Here is a 25,237-nt window from a genome sequence, read left to right as displayed (position 1 = left end):
CAAATGTGCTTTCTGAGCTCTGAGAGGAACTCACCATTGCACACAGAAATGGGGATAGCACAGTGACAGAACTGGGAGGGCGAGAAGAGCACCTCAGCACTGCCCTTCTTTTCTGTGGCTTTAGCTGAGTTACTCAAATCCCTCCAAAACTGCTTCTTCATGTCTACAACGACAAAAACTGTAATCCTAACCTCCAGAAAATCACTCTAAGGACTAGTGAAGATTGATAAAGATAAAATGTTATGTTATGTAGGCTCAAGGCATAGTAGGTACTCAACTAAATGTTAGTTATAATCATCATTTTGACTCAAAACAAAGAGCCCAGGCCTAACTCAGTATTTGCTATTCACTGTGGTTTTCCCATGTACAAAAATGTGAGATTCTCCCATAAGGAAAATATTCCCCCTGAGAGGATGAAGTCAGACCAATTTGAACAATATATTTATTTTGGCCTTGTCTTCCCCTTGATCTGGCTTATAAAAGACTTAGGCTGACTTGTTTAAACATGGAAGCCAATTGAAATGCACACTTATCTAACCTCTCATGTATTATGCTGAGTGGGATTCAAATGAGTCTCCTTAGACGTTAGCTACATCCCATCATATCCGTCAAGCTCTTCTGGTCAAAAATGCCCACTTGGCTACAAACTCTTCTAGTTAAGACATCCAGTTCTGTGCACGTGTGTCCATCAAAATCCGCAATTTGCCAAGAGAGGATATTCTGTTTTCACAGTTCACACTGAAAATAGATAACCAACTTTACAGTGTTTGACTGAAGGGTCACATCACAATGACATTCTCTTACCTCCTGCAAAAACTTTTCACTCATTTGACTGAAATGGTGTCCTGGGGGCTTGATCCCGGACACCATCAACCCCGAACTGAAGACCCGCGGCTTTTGCAAGTCTGGCTTGTACTTCTCGTAGAGGCTGGCAGGTGGCTTCAGCTCACTGCCTGCCACCTTCTCCTCTTTGGGAAGAGGCATGGTACATGTGGGCGGAGCGTAAGGAAGCCCCACCGGGAGCAGCGAGGTGTCCACCTGGCCAAGGGCCTGAGGACTCCTCCTGATGTAGGTGATGATCTTGGGCCTCACGTGCTTGGGCTTAGGCAGAACGATGGGCTTGGGTTCTGTCCTTTCTTCTGTTTTTTCACCCTGGTGGTTCTCCATCCCTTCCCGTGAGGAAGGGGTGTCCTCAGAATGTGGGAACACAGGCTCGGGGATCCCAGGGGCGCAGGTGCTCTTGTCAGGCACTTTTGGGGAGGTGTCCAACAACCGCGCATTATCGGTGGGGGGCGCGGCTGCCGAGGGTGACCGGGCATCTGCACCTAATGCGCCTGAGTCCTCAACACTGCTACTAGGTGGTGGAGGCTGGTGGGTCACATTCACAGTTGTCTCTGGGTGGAGGGGTGCCGAGCCACTGAGAAGAGCACCTGCTCCCCCTGGGGTACTTTCAGTCTTTGCTGCATTTTCTAGGAGGTTCCTATCTTCTGCAACAGATGTAGTGGTCTCTTTGCTGCCTCCTACTTCTGAGCTGCTGCTCTGAGGGCCGAGGGGTTCAGGGACCCCCGTGTTGCTCTGTCCAATGGAAGGATGGGAAGTACAAACCGCTGTACTGTCCATGTCCCCACTGACCAGTGCGCCATCCTCACTGACACCTGGGGGCCTGCTGTCAGGTGGCTCATAAGGAATAAAAGGTACACGCACATCACCTGCTGAAATGCCAGCAGATGCCACTTCGCCCAACTTCCTAGCTGCACCTGATGACATTTTGCCAGTGGGCTGCTTCTCGGCTCCCCAGGAAGCAGGGCCTTGTGCAGGGGTGGTCGGAAGAGAAGCCTCCTCGCCTACGTGGACGGCTCTCTTGTCCTGCTCGCTGCTGCCTCTTCCCACACCAGTGTGGTGGCCACTGCCCTGGGACAGGACAAGGGCCCTGGGGACGGCCTCCTGCTGTGCTTTCCCAGTTGGCTCCTTCCTCTCGAGGGGTAACATGCTCCCTTCCTTGGGGCATCCCAGACTGGCCTGGATTGACTTGAGCTCCTGCCCAGCCTTGGGTGGGACCAATTTCAGCTCTGGCTTGAGCTCTCCCTTTCCTGGGCCTAACTGTGCTTCTGGCTTACTCAAGACTCCCTTCAGGGCTGAAGCTGAATCTGGCCAGGGCTCTGGAGGGGCGGAATGTGATGTGCTCCCGTTGCTAACTTCTGGTCCATGCCCCCCCACCATCTGGCTCTCTGAGAGGGCAGTCTCCTTGGTTGCTGAGGTAGATGGTTTAGGATGACGTATGCTCTTTCCCTCCGAGGTGCTGTCTACTCGAAGAACAGTTGCCCCTGGAGAGGGGGCGATGCACATCCTCTGTGGCCCTTCCCCGCTCCTGGGCTCAGGACGTGGGGCTTCAGGGGAGTCGAGGGCCATGGGCTGCAGACGCTGCCAGGCCACGCTCCCGCCACGCTCCCTTGTGGACCCGTCCACGACCATAGCAGGGCTGCCTGCTCTTTCCAAAGAATGCCTTCGCAATTCCTCATTGTCAAGGGTCTTTGCCAACTTATCCTTAGGAGCATGGCGGGGAAGGTCAGTGTCCCTTGTAGCCAAAACCTCAGGACTGGCCTCTGCCATAACGTTCCTCCAATTTGACAGACTTGGTCCCTGAACACTGCGAGGGGTCTGTAGGATATCTGCACCTCTCTCCACTGTGTGCTCTTCATTGAGTCCTCCGTGGACAGTCGAGGAATATTTAAAGTCTTTCAGGCTGGCAGGGCCAGCCTGCGATCCTTTCCCAAAGCCCTGAATTTGGTGGAATTCCTTATTGAAATGGGTACTGTTCTCTGGCTCGCTTGAATTTGCATTTCCAATTTCATCTGCCCGGTCATGTGTCTCAGACTCATCATGAGAGGAACTGACCTCCAACATGATTTGATTGGCATTTGTATCTCCCAGACTTAGGATACTCTCATTATTATTTTTCACTCCATTTCTGTTGTCCCGCAACTGAGCATAACATGATTTCTTTGGAGCCACTGGGACGCTCATTTTCAGCCCTTCAGTGGGGGCTGCTGGCCATGCAGTCCTACTTAATGGAAAGGGGCTTCCTTCAAGCTGCTATTTGATTAACAGGAAATTGTCAAGCTGCTTGTTGCCTCCTGACAATGTCACGTTGCCATACTACTTTAATCATTTTCAGAGCGGTCTTAAAACCAAGCATTGTCTTGACATACAGGGGATGACTTATCTGTTAGGTTCCTGCCGAATGAGAGCCAATTAGTCCATACGACCTAGAGAGAAATAAAAATAAAATCGTGTTGTTGGCACTGACAAATAGAGATTCTCAGGAGAAAAAAAACATGGAAAACACAGATTTATTCATCACTTTCATATTATTATTTCACTCACTCAGCCCATAAATTTCTCAAAAACCTTTCCGATCAGGTGCCTGCTGGCCAAATATAGGGAAATTAAAACATAAAAATGATTAATGTCAGAAATGTGTTATAAAACATATTAAATCTTAAATTCAAATTTTAAAAATCCACAGGTTCATACTGAGACTGATCGAAAAGCTGGAGGAGAAGAAAAAGCCCTTCTTCACAGAATAATACCTACTAACATGAGAAAAACCATATAGTTAAGGGGAAAAAAAATCACCATTTTGCAATCACCAAAGTAATCATTATCTTGCAACCAATGGTCGCTAAAAAACATCATGTGAAAGATTGTTGGGGAATAGGATATTCACAGGACCTTAAGGTACCATTCTCCAGATTGTTTTTATTTATTTTTGAGAGAGAGAAAGAGTGTGGGTGCATGTAAGCTGGGGGTGGGGAGAAGCAGAGGAAGTGGGAGAGAGAGAATCGGAAGCAGGCTCTAAGCTCACCATGCAGCCCAATGCAGGGCTCAATCCTATGACCCCAAGATCATGACCTAAGCCAAAACTTAGAGTCAGACACTCAAGTGACTGAGCCATCCAGGCACCCCAAGGTTACTTTATTTCTTACAAAAAGATAATGTTATCTTTATAATGGAGAAATCTGGTAGATCCCTCCCTTAACCAAGTGATCAAGTTTAACACCCATGACGGAAACTGATCTCACGTGCTCCTGATTTTAGGTAGTTCTCAGGGCCTCACAACACCTATCTGGTATTCTTGCTATAAACATTCAACCTCAATTTAATCATGAGGAAATAATCAGGCAAATTTAAATTGAGGGACATTTTACAAAATAACTGGCCTAAACCTACCTGCAAAATGCCAGTGTGTATCTGCATATAATGTGTGCTCCCTGACTGGATCTTAGATTAAAAAAAAAAAACAACAAAAAAAAACAAAAAAAGTTAGGAGTGCCTGGGTAGCTTAGTCAGTTAAACATCCAACTCTTGACTCTGGCTAAGGTCATGATCTTGGGGTGGTGAGAGCAAGTCCTGCATCGGGCTCCACACTCAGTATGGAAATCTTAAGATTCTCTGTCTTCCTCTCCTTTTGCCTTCCCCAGCCTACCCCCACTCTCTTTCCCTCTCTCTCTCTCAAAAAAAAAAAAAAAAAATAGTTAGCAAAGGACATGATTGGGACAATTAGAGATTTAATATGTATTATATATTAGGTTAAGGTATTTGATCAGTGTTAACTTTCTTAGATGTATAACAGTATTGTGAATGTATCAGAGATCTTCTTTGACCTTGGAAGAGACATGCTTTTAAATACGACATGCCTTTAGACATGGCACATGGTAACTTACTCTCCAATGGTTCAGCAAAGAGAAAAGTGTGTGTGTGTGTGTGTGAGAGAGAGAGAGAGAGAAGGAGAGAGAATGGAACTGTGCCAAAAAATTTGCAAACTTAGGCACCCCACTCTACAAAACCTGTAACTGTTCTACAAGTTTGAAAATGTTCAAAGTAAGAATTTGCGGGAAATCTGATCCTAGCCTTCAGGGCCTGCATGATCCAGACCCTATACATCTTCCCAGTCACACCCCCTACTACTCATTTTCTTACTCTACAGGCTACAGGTACAATGTCTTCATCCTTCACATTACCGGGCACCTCCCTTCCATTTCTTCCATACTCTCCCATCTACACAGAATGGGGACTCTTCTCCCAACATTATCTAACTCCTTTGTGGTCTTAAGTTTACAGTATGAATACCTCTTCCTCCAGGAAGCCTTCCTGACCCACTAGAACAGATTAGGTCTTTCTATGATGAACTGTCACAACATCCTATATTTTTACTTAAAAAAAAAAACACAAAAACTTCTAAATGTGCTAGACACTGAAGAAAATATTGTTCAGCACCTAGCATATGCATTAGGTACTTCATATATATTTGTAGCATGAATGAATGAATATATGAATGAGTGATGAAGATCAAGGTTATTTCTGCCCTCAAAGAACTTTAAATCTAATAAGAGTATTTCAGTTTTGATCAAAGTAGATTCATGGATCATCAGTAAATCACTCAATTCAAGGCTAACATTGGTCTATGTATCACTGTAAGTGCCTTTTATTAGGCACTGAGGATGGGAGAGTTGAAAAGTAACAAGGTTCTGCTCCATCCCCAATTCCCCCAGGGGGGATTCAAATTAAAGTCTCCCATACCTTCCTCTTCATCCATAAAAACACACATGAATACATATGTACACACTACCTGGAAGATGGCTGTTATGTTTCTGCTGAATTAGGTTACATGGCAACCCACCTGTCTCCCTTCATCACTGTTGAAGATTACATGTGCATGCATACAAACATACATATTCATGTATATACAGACACATACATACATAGGAATGGATGCGACCCAGAGAATGACATCACAAACCCGAGAACAGGACTGAAAAATCACAATATGCAGCTCCCTCCATGCTATTCTCCAGCCCAGCCCCCTCATCTCCTAATGTGATCTTTCATTTGACACCCTACCATTGGCATCCCCCAGAACCTCAGCTGATAAAGCGTTTTCTTTCATTTCTTTTGCATCTACTATATAAGCATGTACTTTTGACATAAATGAGATCATTTCCTACAAGCTGGGGTTTTGTGTTTTATATGCCCCCTTCTCCTCTCACCCCAAGACACATTAACATCCTGATGTGGATTTTTCTATTCTCTTCCCCACATCCGTCTAATCCTACCCAAACACACACACCCCCACACACACGAAGGCGTTTTTGTTGCCTCCATACTGCTCCTCTGTTCCTTTCCTGTGGCACTGTCTCCATCCTCCCTCCTCTGCCTTCATCCCTGTCTCTCACATTCCTCTTGTCCTTCTCTGGCTTCTTCCAGGCCTATCTTCAGTAAGCCAGGGGTGCCCTGGGTCCACCCCCACCACAATACAGCCCTCCGGCCTAACAAAGATGCTCATACTCTGATTGCGGCCTCAGTTCTCTGACACAGAAGGTTCTCAGTGAACCTATCTTTATTTCTTTATTCAAGTTAAAAAGTGTTTTCCTTGAAGATACACATATCCTCTGGGCACAGATATAAAAAGCATGTAGGCGAATCAATAAGACAGCAGTTTAAAAGTATGCTCTCTGGATCAGAAAGCAGGTATCCCAGGAAGCCAGGGAGAGCAAGAAATCCCACAAACATGGGCCATCCTCAGAAAGGTAGTGTCTCTAATTCTCTGTGGGCGGAATTATAAGCATGAGACCAAGAGCCCTCAGGTTTGAATTATCAAGGCTGGGGGAAAAAAAAGAAATGAATTCTTCTCAACAATGATAAACAAAACCAGAGTATGGTACACAGCAATCCACAACGTGATTGTTAGATAATAACAAATAGGTGTCAAATCCCTGTCTTGCTAGAAAGAGCTGTATTTTAATTTTTAAGGAATTACATAATAGATACTTTTTTGTCAGTGAGCAGCAAACGTTACTGAATGGTAAGGGAGTGGAAAGCTAGAACCTCCTAGGGGCCAAGTATTGTTCTCAGTTAGAATATATATTTGTAAATTTTAATTTAAATTTTAAATTATAATTTTATTTAGTCTTTAATTTTAAGGTAGACTATTTAATCTTTGTAATGGCCTCCAGAGACAGACCTTAACATCCCCTTGCTTTTTCCTTTCTTTCTGGGTAAGGACATGAAAGCAAAGAGAGGATAACATTTCCAAGGTCACTGAGCCAAGAAATGGCAGGACAGGGACTGAGACAGGAAAAGTAAAATCCATGCAGAAAGTGGAAGCTTTAAAAGGAAAAGCTGGGGCACCTGGGTGGCTCAGTGGGTTAAAGCCTCTGCCTTCGGCTCAGGTCATGATCCCAGAGTCCTGGGACTGAGCTTCATATCGAGCCCCACATCAGGCTCTCTGCTCAGCAGGGAGCCTGCTTCCTTCTTTCTCTCTCTCTGCCTGACTCTCTGCCTACTTTTGATCTCTGTCAAATAAATAAATAAAATCTTTAAAAAATCAAAAATAAAAGGAAAAGTTGCCTCTTGGTGAAACTACACAGGTCACACAGTAAGAATAAAAGGAAAAGACACGTCAAAAAGATAAAGAATAGAAAAGCAAAACCAGAAACAAAAAAAAAAAAAAAAAAAAAAAAAAAAAAAAAGGAAAGAAAGCTCACACAAGAAAAGAAAAAAAAAAAAAAGAAGAAGAAGAGCATTTAAAAACCTTCTCCAATTACAGAAGGCAAAATTATGTATAGGAGGTAATGTTTCCTGGTTTCCTGTTTCTTTCCCTTTTTCGCAGGCTTCACACCTTCCTCCTAGAGTTCCATCATACGGCCAGAAGTCAGTCACAGGGTCAATGTGAACAAGTTTTTGTTTTTTATTTTTCCTGAATCTGGACTTTATCCAGGTTACCCTATTAAGATAAAGACTTTTTCCCCCAAAATACAGAACATGATCCTACAAATTCAGACTCATAATACTATGTGATTAAATAAGAAATACAAATATGTCAACCAACCATGCTAACCACCCCCCATGAGGTGTATTTCCTTAGAGTAAGACATGTGATTTTCATGTGCTTCACATCTGTTACAATAAAAAGTTACAAATGATGACCTAGAGGTAAGTTGGTATTTTATCTTGGGAAAAAAAAATACATTCATTAACTCCAAAAGGAATTTAAAGATTTCACAGGTTTATAAGCTGTATGAGGCTTAATAGCCTTCCAAGTATTGCTAGGGTGAAAATTCCAGTGTCAGGAGATCCATCAGCTTTCTTGACAGCCCATCAGCCTTCCACGCAGAGCCACCATCAAACTAGCCCAGAGTGGAGATCTGCACCTGTAGAGCAGTACAATACATCCTTCCACCAGAAACAACCATTCAGGGCGCCTGGGTGGCTCAGTGGGTTAAGCCGCTGCCTTCGGCTCAGGTCATGATCTCAGGGCCCTGGGATCGAGTCCCGCATCGGGCTCTCTGCTCAGCGGGGAGCCTGCTTCCTCCTCTCTCTCTCTGCCTGCCTCTCTGCCTACTGGTGATCTCTCTCTATCAAATAAATAAATAAAATCTTAAAAAAAAAAAAAAGAAAAAACCATTCAGGTATCTGTAAAGAGCTACTATGTTCCCTTCCTCCTCCAAACTGATTCTCCTTATTAAAGAACTTAGATTCTTCCAACTGTTGGAGCAGGTTTAAGAGACTCCCACCATCTAAATGTACACCTTCCAAAGCCTAGATACTCACAGCTGCATACAGTACTCCAGCTCTAGGGGAAAAGTCCAGGGTCTTGGGAAAGCAAGATCTTCGCTCACCTGGTTATACCTCTAACCACATGATCTAAGAGTGGCCTTTCCATGGAAAGGCCACAAGAATCACCCTGTTAATTCCATATCATCAGTTAAAATGCCAAAGTACCATATGAGTCACCAGTAAACTACAGAGACTCAATCCTAGAAATCTGTAACTGGCTTTATGGAGGACCATGAATTTATGGAATTTCATCTTGTTGGTCCAGGTTCACTGTTCTATCCTTCTTAAAATTTGGGGGGCCCATCCTTAATTTTTGATCCAAAATATGTGCTATCCATTCTGTTTTCAGACTCTGAAGAAGTTCTTGTGCCCTCCTGATTATCATTCATTTCACTGATACCAATGTCAGCAAAATAGGGCAGGGGACAAAGCAGCAACACCTGGCACCAGGGAGAAGTCATTCCGTGATGGTCCTCATCTGCTGATAAGCATTCAAGGGGCACATTCACACAGGCACCGTTCCACCCACTGGACCTGGCAGTTACTACCCATTCCCACGTTGCCCATGAGATGTTCTAAGAGGAGAAACTTCTAATGTGTTGTTGAAATAACTATAATGTTGCCTCTCCTCCAACAGAGAAGGAGAATAGACACAAGTGAAGAAATCTACTGCAGGCTGTTCTACACATTATTCAGTGTTCTCCCTGAGGATCACTGTTCATTTTTCTCGGTACTCATAACCCAACAGTTACCAGTGCTCTTTAAAATCCAACATGAGCTCCCCATCAGGTTCACCAGGATGTAGTTTCAGCACTACATTGTCCCATTGCCAACAAACAAAATGAATTTTTCCATCTTTATCAATCAGTCATGGTTGCAGCTCTCCCCAGCTCACAGTCTCCCCTGATGGGTTTGACCATCTCATCCAGAACTCATTCGGTTGATGCATTTACATTTCTGAATCATTAAGTGAACTATAACATTGTCATGCTCATACGCAATCTCTTCATCCAGCTTGCACTTCAATTTCCTGTTACCATGTTTGTTCTGCCCAGCACAGCAGGAAAGGCATTCTCAGATAAAGAGAAACTCAGTAGACCTCTGTGCCACCCATGAACACGATCAGGAGTGGCTGAATGACAAACTTCCCAGCCTGACATTCAAGGTCTGATGACTGCTGGGCCCATATATGCTTCCAGACTTAATCCCCCTTGCTCTTCTACTTAAAATCACACCCCCTACCCAAGAGCTTCACCTTCTGAGCTCAAAGGCCACCTTCTCTGTGAAAACTTTCCTAAATTTTCCCTCTCCCCTCCTAAGAAGGTCAAGAGGCTAGATACTGTGTCTCCATGCCATGAATCCCCAGATCTTTCCTTTTAGCACTATGAAACTATGCTTTTTAAATAATAGTTATATATACCCTATTTTTTTTATAGTTAAGTATGCCTTTTTATTAGATACATGTGACTTATTTTTATTATAGTTACATATGTATTACTAATTTCTTTATTAAGCTACGAGCTCACCAGCTGGGAGGTTAACAGCTCAGACACTTCTGCTTCCTGTGGGGTGTCCGGGACAGGCACACAGGACTCAGGCACTCGGGATGAAGCAATCTCTTCTCAACCAGAGCTCATGTTTAAATCACTTTCAGGAAAGCACAAGCTCTATTTTTTTTTCCTTTTCAGTCTTCTAAGATGAAGATTCTAAGGCCACCCTTCTCAGCAAGTAACTGATTAGGTACCCTCACCCCAGGAGGATTGTACCAGAATATTCAAGGGAGATTATGTAGAAAAATATACTCTGATCATCATTATCTGATTTATATTTGCTATAATATTTAATTTGAAAATAAAAGTTGAGGGGATTTTCATGGTATTAAAAAGGGAGCTGGGTTTTAAAAGACTGTAAAACAGTGTTGCACAGCCTCCTTTAGCTGCCAGGTCTGCCACAGAATTCTGTATCAGTGTATGAATTTTCATATAAATATTCAAGTGCTGTGCCTCTGAATATAAATGCAATTCCATCCAACTTAATAAAATGTATCTGCCAAAGAAGCTCCAGCTGCAACTCCTACCATGTGATAAATTATCCTTCAGAACTTCAGGATACTGGAAAATATATTAAGATAGGGACCCAATATTTAACAGTAAATATAACAACAAGGCAAAATAGTCGAATTCCCAAATTTCAAATTTCAGTTGACATTTTTTATGGACCAGAGATTTGGGGTCTATAATGTTCCACCCACATTTAGTAGGTAATTTTATGTGAAATTACTTGCGAATACTTACAAAGTCAATGTATTCATCTGCTTTAGAAAGTTCATCTGCCTTTTCTGCAACTGTAATTGCTTAACAACAGCCAGGCTCTTGGTCCTATCATAAGGCTGTGTTTATTTTCAACAGGCACAGTATAGGCATCCTAAAAGGTGATACACAGCCGACCAAATGTGTTACAAATTGTTTCACTACAATGTGGTTACAGGTTGAATTACTGGTTGAGGAATGGTAAATATGTGTTTGGGGATGCTGTAGCTATCTGTGGTGCTGAATTCTGTGAAAGCACGAGGAATCATGTAACAATATAATAGCTCTCTGGAGCCTACTTTACTCTCCGTATCGATGTACATCACATGAGTAGTACATCACATTTTATTCTAATACAGAAACAAGACTATGCTCAGAAAGAATATGTATGTATTGGGGGGGTGGTAGCAGAGGCTATTTTATTTTTATTTTATTTCAGTAAAAAAAGAGTGAAGAAGAAAATACATATAAATGAATTGCTGCTATGTGCCCCTTTATAGAGATCCAAGAAAAGGGGCAACTTGACTTTTTGTAGGTTAGATCAATCATATATTTAAGCAAAACATTAAACTGATACCTAAGGATTCTCCAATAAAAACACTGCATCTTTCTCTACAGTAAGCCTCATTTGCATCTGCCAACAAAAAGTATTCTTTTTTCCCCTTAAAAAATGAATTCTTCCCCTGCAGGACAGAATTTCACTTAGAAAATATAGGGTGTTCATTTCTTGCCTATTATGCTTAATAATTATTTCGCTTTTTTTTTCCTTAGATGACATTTTTTCCAAAATGGAAAATGCTTACATTGCCAGTTATCAAAAAAATGGACCTTGTATTAAAAAAGAAGTTAAATATATCAAAGTCCCTTACTCCCACTCTAAGAACAGAGTTTCTCATTCAGTACCCCCAGATTTTTTTTAATACTCAGGGAATGAGTTCTATAACTCCCAATTTTTCACTTTGCATGTCATGGATAACATCCTCACATAAATACATATACTAAATATTCTTTATCATTTTTTAAAATGGTCACTTTTGGGGCACCTGGGTGGCTCAGTGGGTTAGGCCTCTGCCTTCAACTCAGGTCATGATCTCAGGGTTCTGGGATTGAGCCCCACAGCGGGCTCTCTGCTCAGTGGGGAGCCTGCTTCCCCTTCTCTCTCTGCTTGCTTCTCTGCCTACTTGTGATCTCTCACTCTGTCAAATAAATAAATAAAATCTTTTTTTAAAATGGTGACTTTTACCATAATTTACCAGCAATCTCCCTGTTGTTTAGACTTTATTTTCACCTTTGCCTTTTAAAATAGTTTTTTACAGAAAATTAGTAAATGCTTATGTCTATTGAATCCCTTATTTTCCTAAGATCTATTCCTTTTCTTAATTTTTAAAATTCAATTACCCAACACATAGTACAGCATTCATACAGTATTTTAATACACAACTCTGAGCTCCCTGAGGGGTTTTGTTCTGTTTACAGGTACATGTCCCATGCCTAGATTATATGCCAGGGCCTGGAACTTATGGATGCCCTGTAATAAAATGAAGACATACGGTTCTCAAGAAAAAACGTCTCAGTGTTCAGTCTATCCCTCCCTTCCTATTTCCTGTTCCATCTCCTCTCTCTAAAAACTTTGTAACTACAATGACCAGATCACTTACCATTCAAATACAGGCAATTTTTTCTTGCTTATGAATTTTTTTTAATTAAAATATTATTTATAAAAAGTGAAGTTCACTCTTCTTACCACACAGTTCTGCAATTTTGGCCAACGTATATCGTCTTGTGACCACTACCAGCACAATCTGCAAGCTCTTAAAAACTCCCAAAGCCCTTGTTCAAGTCAACCATTCCATGATCCCCAGCCCCTGGCAACCAGTCAACTGATTTCTGTTCCTACGGTTTTCCTCTTCCAGAATGTCATTTAAACATAACTACACAGTATGCAGACTTTGTGTCTAGCTTCATCTGTGCATCTGAGATTCAACACGGAGCCTCGTCTGTCAGCAGTCGGTTCCTTTTCAGGGCTAAATAAGTTTCCATGCTCTGTACCACAGTTGGATAATCTGTTCTCCAGCTGAGGGACATCTGGATTATTTCCAGGTTTGGGCAACTACAAATAAAGATACTAGAGCATTCACATACAAGTGTTGGTGTGACACTGGACCCCTTTGGAGAACTCAAACATGCCAAACCACATAGAATGCCGTGACACCAACCATAAGCCAGACACATAGTTGCCCTGTGGAGAACACACCTCTTGCCACCCAAGATTACCTGACCCTTGTGTTTATCTGTCTGTTTATTATCTGCTTCCTCTCATCCCATATAAGCTCTGGGAGAGCAAGCCCCTGCTCCTCTGTTCTCCACTCTACTCTAAAGCCTAGAGCAGTGGCTGGCACACAGGAAGGATTCAAAAGCATTTTTTAATTGGATATCGTTTGCTTAACATGGGGAATTCATTTTCAACACTTGAACACCATTTACTGCTACCAGGTGCTGTTCTCAATGGTTTGTTGTATTTAGTCCAGAAAAAATCCTCTAACTAGATATCATCACCTCATTTTACGGATGGGGAAACTGAGGCAGGCGGAGGTGAAATAACTTCTGAAAGTAAGTGGAAGGCTTGGGATCTGAAGCCCTGTCCATGTTCTTAAGCCACCATGCCACGCTTCTGTGGAATCATCAATTTTTGAAGTTGAAAGGCTAAAAAGAAAAGCCTTGTCATTTTATTACTTTACCTCTGGGAAGGTTACATTTCCTATGCCATTTGCATTTCTTCTCTCACACTACATCTCTCCAGAGTGAAATTATTACAATTTTTCAAAGAAGATTCCATGTCCAGTGTGGAGCCCAATGTGGGGCCCAAACCCATGACCCTGGAATCAAGACCTGAGCTGAGATCAAGAGTTGGAAGCTTCACTGACTGAGCCACCCAGGCGTCCTGAAGTGAAATTATTTTTAACAGTAAACGTGGGAGACAAGCTCTTTCCAGAATTCAGAATTCTAGAAATTCTCTCTAAAGACAGAACAAGGTATTCATGTTTAAGGATCCGTTCCAGGGAATGAGGGCCACACAAAAGACCTCCTGGCCACCCCCTGCCTCCCAGTGCCCATCCCCAGCCCTCCCAAGCACTCCCCTTTCTGGATTATTAATGCCATCATCTACCTCCTTGCCAAAGATGGAAATCTAAAAGCTTCCTTGCCTGTTTCCTTTCACTCACACACCACCCATCACTGAGGGCTATCGGATAGACTTCCCAAGGTCTTTACCAACCCATCCACTTTTCTCCCTCTCTGCCACCACATCATCTCCTGCATCTGCCACTTACAAATCTCCTACCAGATCTCCTGGTTTCCAGTCTTGCTTCTCGAATGAGCCATTTCGCCTTCACAAGGCATGCAGAGTGATATGCTGGCATGTGAATGCTCATTTCACTGCCACAAAGCCCTCCCATGTCGTCCTCGCTTGGACTTGTGTGGCCCTGCATGGACCTATGAAACCAACCTCTCCCCACATTTCTGCCTGGCAGCCTGTCCGCAGCCTCTGCATGGCTCTTCCCTGCTTACACACTCCGTGTCTGGCCCTCCGCATGGCTGGACGCTTCTTATGTATCAGGCTGGTCCTAACTGTGCCTCCCCAGACAGGCTCTCCATAAGATTCATCCTCTGCCCCCAGTTATAGTCCCTGCTTCTTCCACAGCCCACCTTAGTTATTCTACATGTTTCTTTGTTCAGTGTCTTCCTCTCCCAACAGGACATAAGCCCCATGCAATAAGGATCATATCCACCCTGCTCACCACAGACCCGCAACAACCGGGACAGTGTCCAACACACTGTAGGCACTCAATAAACATTGTTTGGTTATTAATATGGTACCATAATGGAATCTTTTCTAACTTACTTAGCTCCCTGGGTGATGCCTTGCTGAGCATGTATCCATCACAGAATATCACTGAGTATTTGAGATGGAAAGAAACAGAGACATTAATTAGTTCAAACCTCTCGTTTTTACATGAGGAAGCTGCAGCCCAGAGAGACTTAGTCCAAGTCCACCAGCTGAGGCCTGTCACAGCCGTGTGGGGGCCGGGCTCCCCACGTCCAGGCTAGCACTCGGCCCCCTTCTACAAACTGCAGCTTCCCCGAGACAGGGGAGAGGAAGGTGAGAGAAAAAAGGCAACAGGGACAAGGATTCAAAGGGCTTTGAGACACATCCAACTGACTGAGCATCAGTTGATAAAAAAACACAAGACAGGGAACAACAGGAAATAAAAGATGAGTAAAAGAAAGGTCCTAATCCTCAGAGAAACTGCGATCTTCTGAGGGAAAGGGGATACAACGTATACACAGCTAATAACAGTGCTATTAAAAGCAACGCAGGGTGTAATAAAATATGCTGTTAAAGACAAGACAAATTCTAAGCACCATGTAACAGCAAGAAGAAAGCAAAAATTTATAATGAGGGGCTGGAGAAAATTAGATATTTGCCCCTTCCAATTTATGAATGTATGCATGTGGTGTGTGTGTGTGTGTGTGTGTGCGTGCGCATGCACGTGTGTAGATGGTTTGACAAAGACTCCAGCCAGCCACCAGACACACACATACACCAGAAGTGTTGTGGCATTCAAGGCCTGGGTTTTGGATGTGTAGATGATGCTGTAGATGATCCTCCAGTGACCCAGTTCTTTACCATCTCTTAACAGGTTTTCCCCCACTGGTGAAGAGCCAAGAAAAGGAAAGTTTCCAGCAATTGCACTACTAGGTATTTATCCAAAGGATACAAACATAGTGGTTCGAAAGGGCACCCTCACCCCAATGTTCATAGCAGCAATGTCCACAACAACTAACCTATGGAAAGAGTCCGATCTCCATCATCAGGTAAATGGATAAAAAAGATGTGGGATGTGTGTGTGTGTGTGTGTGTGTGTGTGTGTGTGTAATTTTACGCAGCCATCAAAAAAATGAAATCTTGCCATTTGTAATGACATGATGGAACTACAGGGTATCACACTAAGTGAAATAAGATAATCAAAGAAAGACAATTATGTAAAGAAACAAAACAGAGGGTCATAGGGGAAGGGAGGAAAAGATAAAATAAGATGAAATTGGGAGGGGGGGAGACAAACCACAAGAGACTCTTAACCATAGGAAATAAACTAAGGGTTGCAGGAGGGGAGGGTAAGTGAGAATGGGATGGGGCAACTGGGTGATGGGCATTAAGGAGGGCATGTGGTGTAATAAGCACTGGGTGTGATATGCAACTGCTCTATCACTGACCTCTACCTCTAAAACTAGTAATATACCATATGTTAATTAACTTAATTTAAATAAAATAAAATAAAAATAAAAATAAAAGAATTCCAAGTCTAAAGAAAAAGAAAGAAAAGAAAAAGAAGGCTCTATGAAACTCCAATCTGGTTGCTCCAGAAAGGATTTCATGAGGATGAGGAAAGGGGACAGAACAATAGCTGAAATGAAGCCAGGGGATTATCTATGGCTCTCCTATCTGCTTACTAGAAAAACAAGCTTATCTGTTCTGGTGAAGGAAGAAAATGCTGTCATCTAGTTTAAAAAACTGGCAGCTTCAAAAGGTAGCAAGAACAACTGAATCTGACTGTCAAGAGCTGGTGATAAATTCTCCGCTGTTCTTTGAGACTGCTGAGAAAAGCTGATATCCTGAAGACTAATATTCTATCTACAAAATACTAGATAGGTTCCAAACTCCTGCAATAACATTATTAGGTGCTTGTGTTTATTAATAGGAGACTAAAAAGAGACAGAGACATTAAATCTAGACATTAAATCAAATACTTTTTGATTTAAGAAAATGGGAATATATTTACATATAAGCATTTCCACTGGCATCCCAAGGGCTCAGTCAGACGAGCGTTTTTGTTATAGTCTTGCTGGAGGAATGTTTCAAATATCGAGTTCAAGTATACGCTTTCAGGGAATATGCTTTCTCCTCCAGTGGCTAATTGGCCTTTTACCGCACACCTGGCTGCTTCACTGCCTGGCACCGGAAGGCAACTGAGGACCTACTCTTAGAGGATCTCTTCTTACTTACCTGCCCAAGTACTCGTATAACACTCTGATATTCCTTAATACATTTCTTGCTTCATTTCTAATCACAAATACCTTATGTGACTATTCTCCACAAACTCACTCCCTTCTTTCTTTCCTGCCACTAAGTCTTTCTGGCCCTTCTTTCTTTCCTGGCCCAGTCTTCTTCTACAAGGTGGATGATGGGCCACTGACTTACAGGAGAATCCTTAAATCTATCTGAGCAGGTAGGATGAGAAGCTGATTCCTGGCAGGGTGTCGGGAGTATGGTTTGGCTTCATGGACTCTGAGAGGGCATGCAGCTACTTCCTCAAATTCCTCTGCTAGGCCCCACTCAAGCCAGCATCTCCAAATGGGTTTATTTCAGATCAGTAAGCATGCTTGAGCTGTACATCCTAGACTCTCTCCTGCGTGTGTGGGTAGGCCCTGAGAACGGACATCAACATTCCTGACAGTGATGGTACATGACCCTCATTTATCTGCAGGACCGCAGCCTATATGCCTCGGATTGTCCGCTATCTGAAAGGAAGTGAGAAATCTAACTTCATCAGGGATAAAGTGAGAATCACCTCCAGCTCAAAAGCCCGCACCGGGTCACTGAAGATGGGGCTCTTTCAAATCGTTTTCTTTCTGGAAAATGAATTTCTTCTTTCATCAGAAGCACATAACCCATCTTCTGTCATATGAACTAGATAGTTAGAAGGATAAGGCTAAAAACTTAACACCCCTGATGCAGCCCAAGCAAAAGAAGTCTGCAAACAACCGGAGAGCAGATAAATGAACAGCATGGTGACCTGCAAAAAACTCCCAACTGCACGAAAAGGTATTTACTTTCATGCTCCAGGGCTTTTTGTTCCATGTCTCTGTATTTTCATTAATTACGCTATGTAACAACAAGGCATTTTGGATCGCCATGCTCGGAATGTCTTTATCTTTAAAGAAGAGATAAAGAAATGAAGATAAGCAGAAAAGGAAAGAGTATATCACTTAGTTTGGAACCAATTTGGCCTAGAAATATGCAAGAGAAATGAATGATATATGCAGGGAAGAATGAGTAGCTTTCCTATACAACTGAGATAAAGGAATGATACTGCTTTAGTTGATGTGATGGAATCCTCCATTTAGCAGAACTTGAAGAAAAATAGTAAAAAACAAAAACAAACAAAAAACCCCACAAAAACAAGCAAACCCTTATATTCCCAACAAAATTCAAGATAGCTTTCTTTCAGAGTAACATGTCCGTGTGTATTCAAACAGACCCAAACTATAATCCCAGGGTGGAAAACTGCCTTGCTGGCACTTCCGGGGTAAGGCACAGGCTTCATGCATCCTAATGATCAAAACAGATAAATTTCATAAGCAACAAAAATCAAACATTCCCAGAAAGAACAAACTTGAATAAGCAGAATTTTAATCGGCATGTTTTTAAGATCTAAAGTCACAGTTTAGAAATTCACTGTTAAATAACATGAGATACGCCCAAATCTATTTCAATCCAAGACTTTCAAAGAAATGCCATTAAGTCTCATGCTTATCTTTCAAATAAAACTGCCAAGAAGCTACTCATTGATTCACAGTCACATCCTCTTCTATGTATGATCTGTGTGGCATGGAAAAGGGAGCAAAGTGTTAAAATGCCTTCCCTGATGCATGGTTCTGACAGCTTCCAGAAAAGTCCCTGGCCCAGTGTCCCTGGGCACTTCTCCTCTGACCTGGGCAGCTCTCCAAGGCTGCAAAAGCAACCCAGACAGTCCTCCATCCAATTTCTGGGACTAGCATATTTACACACGGACTAGTCTGTGTGTAATTTGTTCCAGTTTTACTAGTAGGGGCCCTTCCTAAACTAAAGTGTGGAGAGATCTCTAAAGGGCAGGAGAGAACAAGAAATTGTTTGACACTGCTCTCAATGGGAGTACTCTCTGACCTCAAGAGGAGTCGTGGTGCCGTGAGCAAATCAGAAGAAAACCCCTCCCCAGCAGCTTCCTGACCATGCAGACCATTGGGCACAGGGCTCCTGAGAGGGGGTAGTGGTGACCGGCTGGACTCCAGGGGAAGGAAGTTAGAGTGGCACTAGCCTGAGGAAGTAAAGCTCTGCAGCCTGAGATCCTGTCGGGGAAGAGGGAAGGAGAGTGGTAGCCCTCTACGACAGGTCCTCTCATTAATGAGAAAAGAACAAAATAATAATGGACAATTGATACAAATTTGCCGTTCCCTGCCAAGAGCCAGATTTTGAGTCCAAGGAGGCCAGGGGAGAAAAGAAAAGGAAAACTCAAGGAACAATGAAGGTGAAAATGAAAATTTAGGGAGCAGGGATTCCCTACGTCTTTGCTTGGAATCCCAAGTGTGTCTGTGTGTGTGCATGCATACACCCATACATATTTGTAAATATTTTATAACTTTATAACCGTTCATCCCCATGCTGTCAACACCCCAGCAACAGCAAGGGCACACAACACAGAGTGCGTGGCTCCAGGTGTCTATCTCATTCCTAAATATGATTGAGCAGCTAAGAATTCCCAAACATGTAAGGAAGCATCTAATAAAAAAGACAAGGCATTTAAAAAATACCCCAAACAGAAGAAAACCTTCTAAAAACTCGTTTTAATTTATATAAACAAAATCCATTTTTATACTTTGGTGTATAGTTCTGAGTTTTGACACCTGCAGAGTCGCCATCAACACAATCAAAATACATTACAGTTGTACCACCCCAAAATTCTCTCATGCACCCCTTTACCTTCAGCCTCTCCACCACCAATACTGATCTATTCTCCATCCTGGTAGCTTTGCCTTTTCCAAAATCTTATACAAAGGTAGTCATAAAGCATGTAGCCTTTGAAGTGTGGCTTCCTCACTTTTAATATAGACAAAGGTAGATAATAGCATCATTACTAATAGTGTTAGTTAATAATAGTGTTTTGTTGTTAATAATAATGTTTTATACGAATATTATATGATTATATGAATATTAATGTGATTATATGAATATATAAATGTGATTATATGAATTATATGTGATTATATGAATATTAATATTCATACAGAATACATACTGCATTCTAGATCTATCCACATTATTATATGTATTAATAGTTTGTTCCTTTTTATTACTGAGTGGTAGTCCCCTGTATGACTATACCACAGTTTATTTATCCATTCGCAAGGTAGAGAACAAAAGAGAACATTTCAAAGTTCTAGTAAATTCCCTTAGAGATATGAGTGTCTATAAAACAAGAAAGGGACAGAGAAAAAAATCAGAGCTCATAAAAATGAAAAATAAATTAAAGTGTAAAAGTCAATAGAAGACTTTAAAGATAAAATCTAGAAAATCTCTCAGAAATTAGAACCCAAAAAGGAAAGACTAACAAAGACAGAATAGTTAGTACACCAAAGTAGAAGCTCTAAATTCTAATAGAAATGCAGAAATAAAGGAAAAAGAAGAAAACACAGGGTGAAAATTACCAAAGAAACAGAACAAATTTAGCACCAAATTCTTGGCACCAAAGATCACAAGTTTAGAAAGGCCACCAATAGTCTAGAAAATAAAAATTGTCATTTGGCAAGTCTCAGTACCATGTAATTTTAGTGCCCCAGGAATAAAGAAAAGTTCCAGAAAGATAAGCTAGATCACAGATAAAAGGAATTATGCTGGCAACAGATTTCCAAACAGTAATAACAAATATCTAAAGTCAGGGGAGTGGTTAACACTTTAAGAAATAATAATTTTACTTCGAATTCTATATCTTGCTAAACTATCAAATCAAGTGTGAGTACTGAATAAATTCATTTTCAAATATGCATTAATTCAAATGCATGTATTTCCCAAATCTCTAAAGTATATGCTTCTGGAAAATGAATATATATGTGAAGAAGTCAGGGGACCCAGGAGAGGGGGACCAAAAGAAAGCCACAAGAAGACAAGGGCACCCAGGTCCAGAGATAAACCCAATTTGGTCTGGGGCAGAAGGGTATAGGTGGCAGATCAGGTGAGAAAAATGCAACTGCTGGCCCTGTTGTGTTTGGATATTTGTGTTTACTAAGCATTCTGCAAGTTCTTCGAACTCTTTTCTCCAGCTGACAGGGGAGGCTGTTTCTTCTTTGTTTGTCCAAGAACAAAGAACTCTTCCCCAGAAATAACCCCTACAGGCTCCCCCTGTGGAGGGAAAGGGAAGTGGCCCATGGTGACAGGCTTGGAAATATCAGAAAGGACTGAGTCAAGTGCAAAGGGGTGGACATCAGAACAAAATCAGGCTCTAGCCAGCAAGGAAGAAGAGGAGATGGTTGTTGGACAGCAATTCGCCAAGCCCCCATGGGGCTGGTATTAATCTGAAGGAGCCAAAGTGACATGAGAAAAGAAAGGAATTATCATAGTATACTAATGGGCTCATCAATCAATTATATGTAATCATGTACAGAGTTACTGCTGACTTACCCAAATTTTGGAAGACTGGGGAAAGGGACAGCATAGGAGTCTTCAGTAGGGGAGTTGAACTCCCTACTGCTGTGAGGAGAAACCAAAGGATGGTACACAAGAGAAGATCCAGAAGGAGATCATATTTGGACAACGGTGGGGCTGGAGATCAGAAGAACCACAAAATGATTTGAAGTCTGTTGCCTCTTTGGAGTAGGGTTTGAAATAGAGAAGGCAGGCAGAGGACTGCCCTTTCTTGTTATAAGCTTTTTATCACTATAATAAAAGCTTAAAAATTTTAAACCACAGATTCCTTATGGAATATTTAAAGAAAACGGAAGCCAAGTGTGAAGATTTAGAACATTTTAATAAAGAACTAAAGTTACACACTCATTAAAAAGACCCACAGAGTGACTTTTCAGTTTTCATCTAAATTTAAAATTAAGTGATCTAAGGCGATCGCTCTACTGGATGCCCAAAAACCCACAGATTGGCTGTTCTTACCGAAACAACAAGACAGCTGAAGCTGAAGCTGAGTCAGCAGGAGGAAAAACACTCAAAATTCTGGTTTGCTCAGAGAATAGCAGACCGTAGATTCACTAGTGACCTGAACAGGTGAATTGAGATGGTATTCCTTCTGTCCCTGAGCTCAGTGCGTGGATTTTGAAGGAACACTCAGCTTATTTAAGGAAGTCACAATTTCAGAAGAGAGTCATAGATTTGGATCCACCTACATCAAATTTTAACACTTTCCAGCTGCCTGGAGTGGAGTGGCAACTCTGAATGACCAGCATGGTCTATCAGATGTCATGCTACCCAGAAGACCCCTGTATCATCACTTAGAAAGAGAATAAATATCTGCCTATTGTCAGAATGCCATGTGACCAACACGAACATAAACTCCAGCCCTCTGGAAGCAGGAATAAGGTCCTCTCAAGCATGGCACCCTGTGCTTTGGATAGGCTGCTGTCATCCTCTGGCTATGCCATTGCTTGCCAATCTCAGCCTGTTTCCTCAACTGCATTTTAATGTAGACTAAAATAGCAGCTAGTAGTAGCACGTTCTGGGGAGGATGGAAGTAAGACATGTAACACATGGGGTGGGGATTAAATAAATGATGCTATTACTGCACCGCGTGATAAAAGTATGTACAGCCTCATGGCTGATGGTTGACTAGGCAACAGAAAAGGTAACACCCACAGGTACAAGAGCAAGTTCAGGTCCTGTGTATCCTTGCTTGTTCCTATCAGCATCTGAGCAAAGCGCCCTGGATTCACACCTAACTTTTGCAGCATCCTCCCTTTGCCCCTTGCTCTTCCCTCTCTGGGCCCATTCCCAGCCTCAGCTCTAGAGCTGCACTTGCCTCCACCTCCCCTCTGCCTATGTGGTCACTCTGCCCCATTCTAGAACTTACAAAGCCCATCGACACAGGACGAACATTTAGTTTCGGTTCCAGAGATGAGCTCCCCTGAACAGTGAGGCACTGGTGAATGTGTCCCTTAGGCAGAATCTCATCTTTGAAATGATGGGCTATAATCAGAGAAGACAAGAACTGGCACCATGGGCCATCTGCCAGGACAGAGAAATAGTTTCATTTTGAAAGAACGGATTTTATAATACCGTTCCTTTTCAACATTCTCTCCACAGCACATGTTTCCTGGAGAGCAGATGCTGTGCCTAGCAGAGTCTTAGTACCTGCAAACACTCTGATGAATACTAGGTACTCAGTACTAGGTTAATTTTGGTTAGGGAGAAACAGGGTGCCAACTGTAACATGGAGACCATAATAAGCCCTGTGCGCTCCTGCCAAAGCCAAGTTCCCCCACTTGATTGTGGCCAGAGACCAAGGGCCTACACTTTGCTCACGGCACTTACTCCCTTTGGTCCTGACTGTGCATAGTTATTTCTGTGTGTGCCTGACCTTCCACACCTCCCCACCGTGCTTTGTTCTCAAGACCTGGTTGTTTGGTGAGGCGGCATCCTTGCCTTTCAGCATCTAAAAATCCCTTTATCAGACCTTTCCAGGAATAGGCATTCCATTAATCTCTGTTGAATCACAGATAAAACTTGTGATTTCTGATGGGGGTGGGGATGGGCAAGCACTGCCCTCCAGGCTCTGACTGCTGGGCTTGGTACTCCCCCTCCCCTGTCCCCCAAACTTCCACATCCCTCTCAGCCTCCACAGGGGCTTGGACCAACCAAAGATGGAAACCCTCACTGCAGGAATGCCCTTCCCCCTCCCTGGTCTGTAAGTGTGGCGTCCCCATGACCTCATCAGTCACACCAAGGTGCACACCAGGTGACAGGGAAATCTCTCTCCCACGTGCTGAACTCCTTTGTGCCTCAGAACCTCTATCAAGAACCAGGCACCCATGTTCCTCAGAATTCCTAAGCATTTTCTTTATTCCTTTCTCATGATCCAGATTGCTTTCTACCTGGTACAACTATTGTCTACATCCTTGTCTCTTTTCTATACTAGAGTTTCATCGTCTTGAGACCAAGAGCCCTGCCCAGTTCATCTCTGTCCCCCTCAAACACTGGCAAACGGCATCATCCAGGGCAGGTTCCCAGTCATATTTGGTGAAATGAATATTGCTGTTTAATAGGCATGAGAAATTAAAACCTTTCTACTTACTAGCAATGGTCCTGGATTTAAACTTTCCTGCAGAGCATACAAACAAACATTCTGAACTATGATATTGGCTACTTTTTCAAAAATATTTTATTTATTTATTTGACAGATGGAGATCACAAGTAGGCAGGGAGGCAGGTAGAGAGAAAGTGGGGGAAGCAGGCTTCCTGCTGAGCAGGAAGCCCAATAAGGGGCTTGATCCCAGGACCCTGAGATCATGACCTGTGCTGAAGGCAGAGGCTTTAACCCACTGAGCCACCCAGGCGCCCCTATTGGTTACTTTCTGCTGATACAATTGGATTTCTGTTTGGAAACCACAAAGTGTATCTTTCCATTACAAAACAGATGCATACTTTCTTCTTTTTTGTCTATTTTGGTGTCAAGGCAGTAAGTATCATTCTTCCTGGATCTACTTGACAGTCATTTAAAGAGCAGAGTTGTAAAAAAGGTCTTGTACATAAGTAAGCATTTTGTGCATAAAGCTACTCATTGTAAGTATTCTGAATATACTGCACAGAAAACACGGTAGGGCAAGATTTTCAAAGTGAAGTCAATGGAGTAAGTCATGACCCACATTTTAAAAAATGAGAATGTAATAGCCATGGGTAAATATTGTTTCCTGGATACTTTTTCAGCTAAGACTATGTGTGTATGTGTGTGTATATGCATATCCTTTCTGGGCTGCAGACGAAAATGTTTGCGCAACCCTGTTGCAGGGATATTTGTCGTCATTTCTGCCTGCTGGGAACCAGACAAACTTCCTATTTTTGGGTAATTCTCAGTGCTGTCCGTCTTGGTGGAGGTAGGGAATCTCCATCCCATTCAAGAGGCAAAACGAGGGAACTCCCCATCCTGCTTCCTCCAGGAAAGCGAGCCAGCCCTGGTCAAATGGATGCTCTCACATGGGGCTCTTGAATCTCAGCAGGATACACAAAGACAGAGATGGCTGCGAGGTCAAATGTGAGACAGCCCCATGAGAAGCTGCGCAGGAGCAGAGGTGGTGCCTGGGACAACAGCAGGGGCAGAATGAACAGTTGGTGCAGACCAGGCAAAGGACAGGGATTTGAATTAGGACAAAGGGTGTTAAAGACCAATCCCATGAACACCTTCTGTGTGGACTTAAGGCAGAAAGCAAAGGAGACAGGCAATCCAAAAGCGAGCTGAAAAGGTACAGTGAGGCCAGCCCAGGGCAAGGTTAAGAGCAGGAAC

The 25,237-nt window shown here is 42.6% G+C and overlaps 1 protein-coding gene across 3 annotated transcripts in view; it reads right to left on the bottom strand.

The window, feature by feature from the left end:
- MTUS2 (microtubule associated scaffold protein 2) overlaps positions 1 to 25,237 on the bottom strand; it is a 574,434-nt gene that overhangs the window by 377,854 nt on the left and 171,343 nt on the right. For all 3 annotated transcript variants that reach the window (XM_082700956.1, XM_082700954.1, XM_082700955.1), the window contains exon 3: positions 805 to 3,266. In XM_082700956.1, the coding sequence (XP_082557082.1) occupies positions 805 to 3,024 (2,220 nt within the window). In that variant the 5' untranslated portion in view covers positions 3,025 to 3,266. The remainder of the gene's footprint in view (positions 1 to 804; positions 3,267 to 25,237) is intronic.

This window comes from Mustela nivalis (assembly GCF_964662115.1).
Source record: "Mustela nivalis genome assembly, chromosome: 15".
NCBI classification, from domain to species: Eukaryota; Metazoa; Chordata; class Mammalia; order Carnivora; family Mustelidae; genus Mustela; species Mustela nivalis.
Note: the sequence above shows the minus strand (reverse complement) of the source record. Positions and strands in the feature narration are given on the sequence as shown.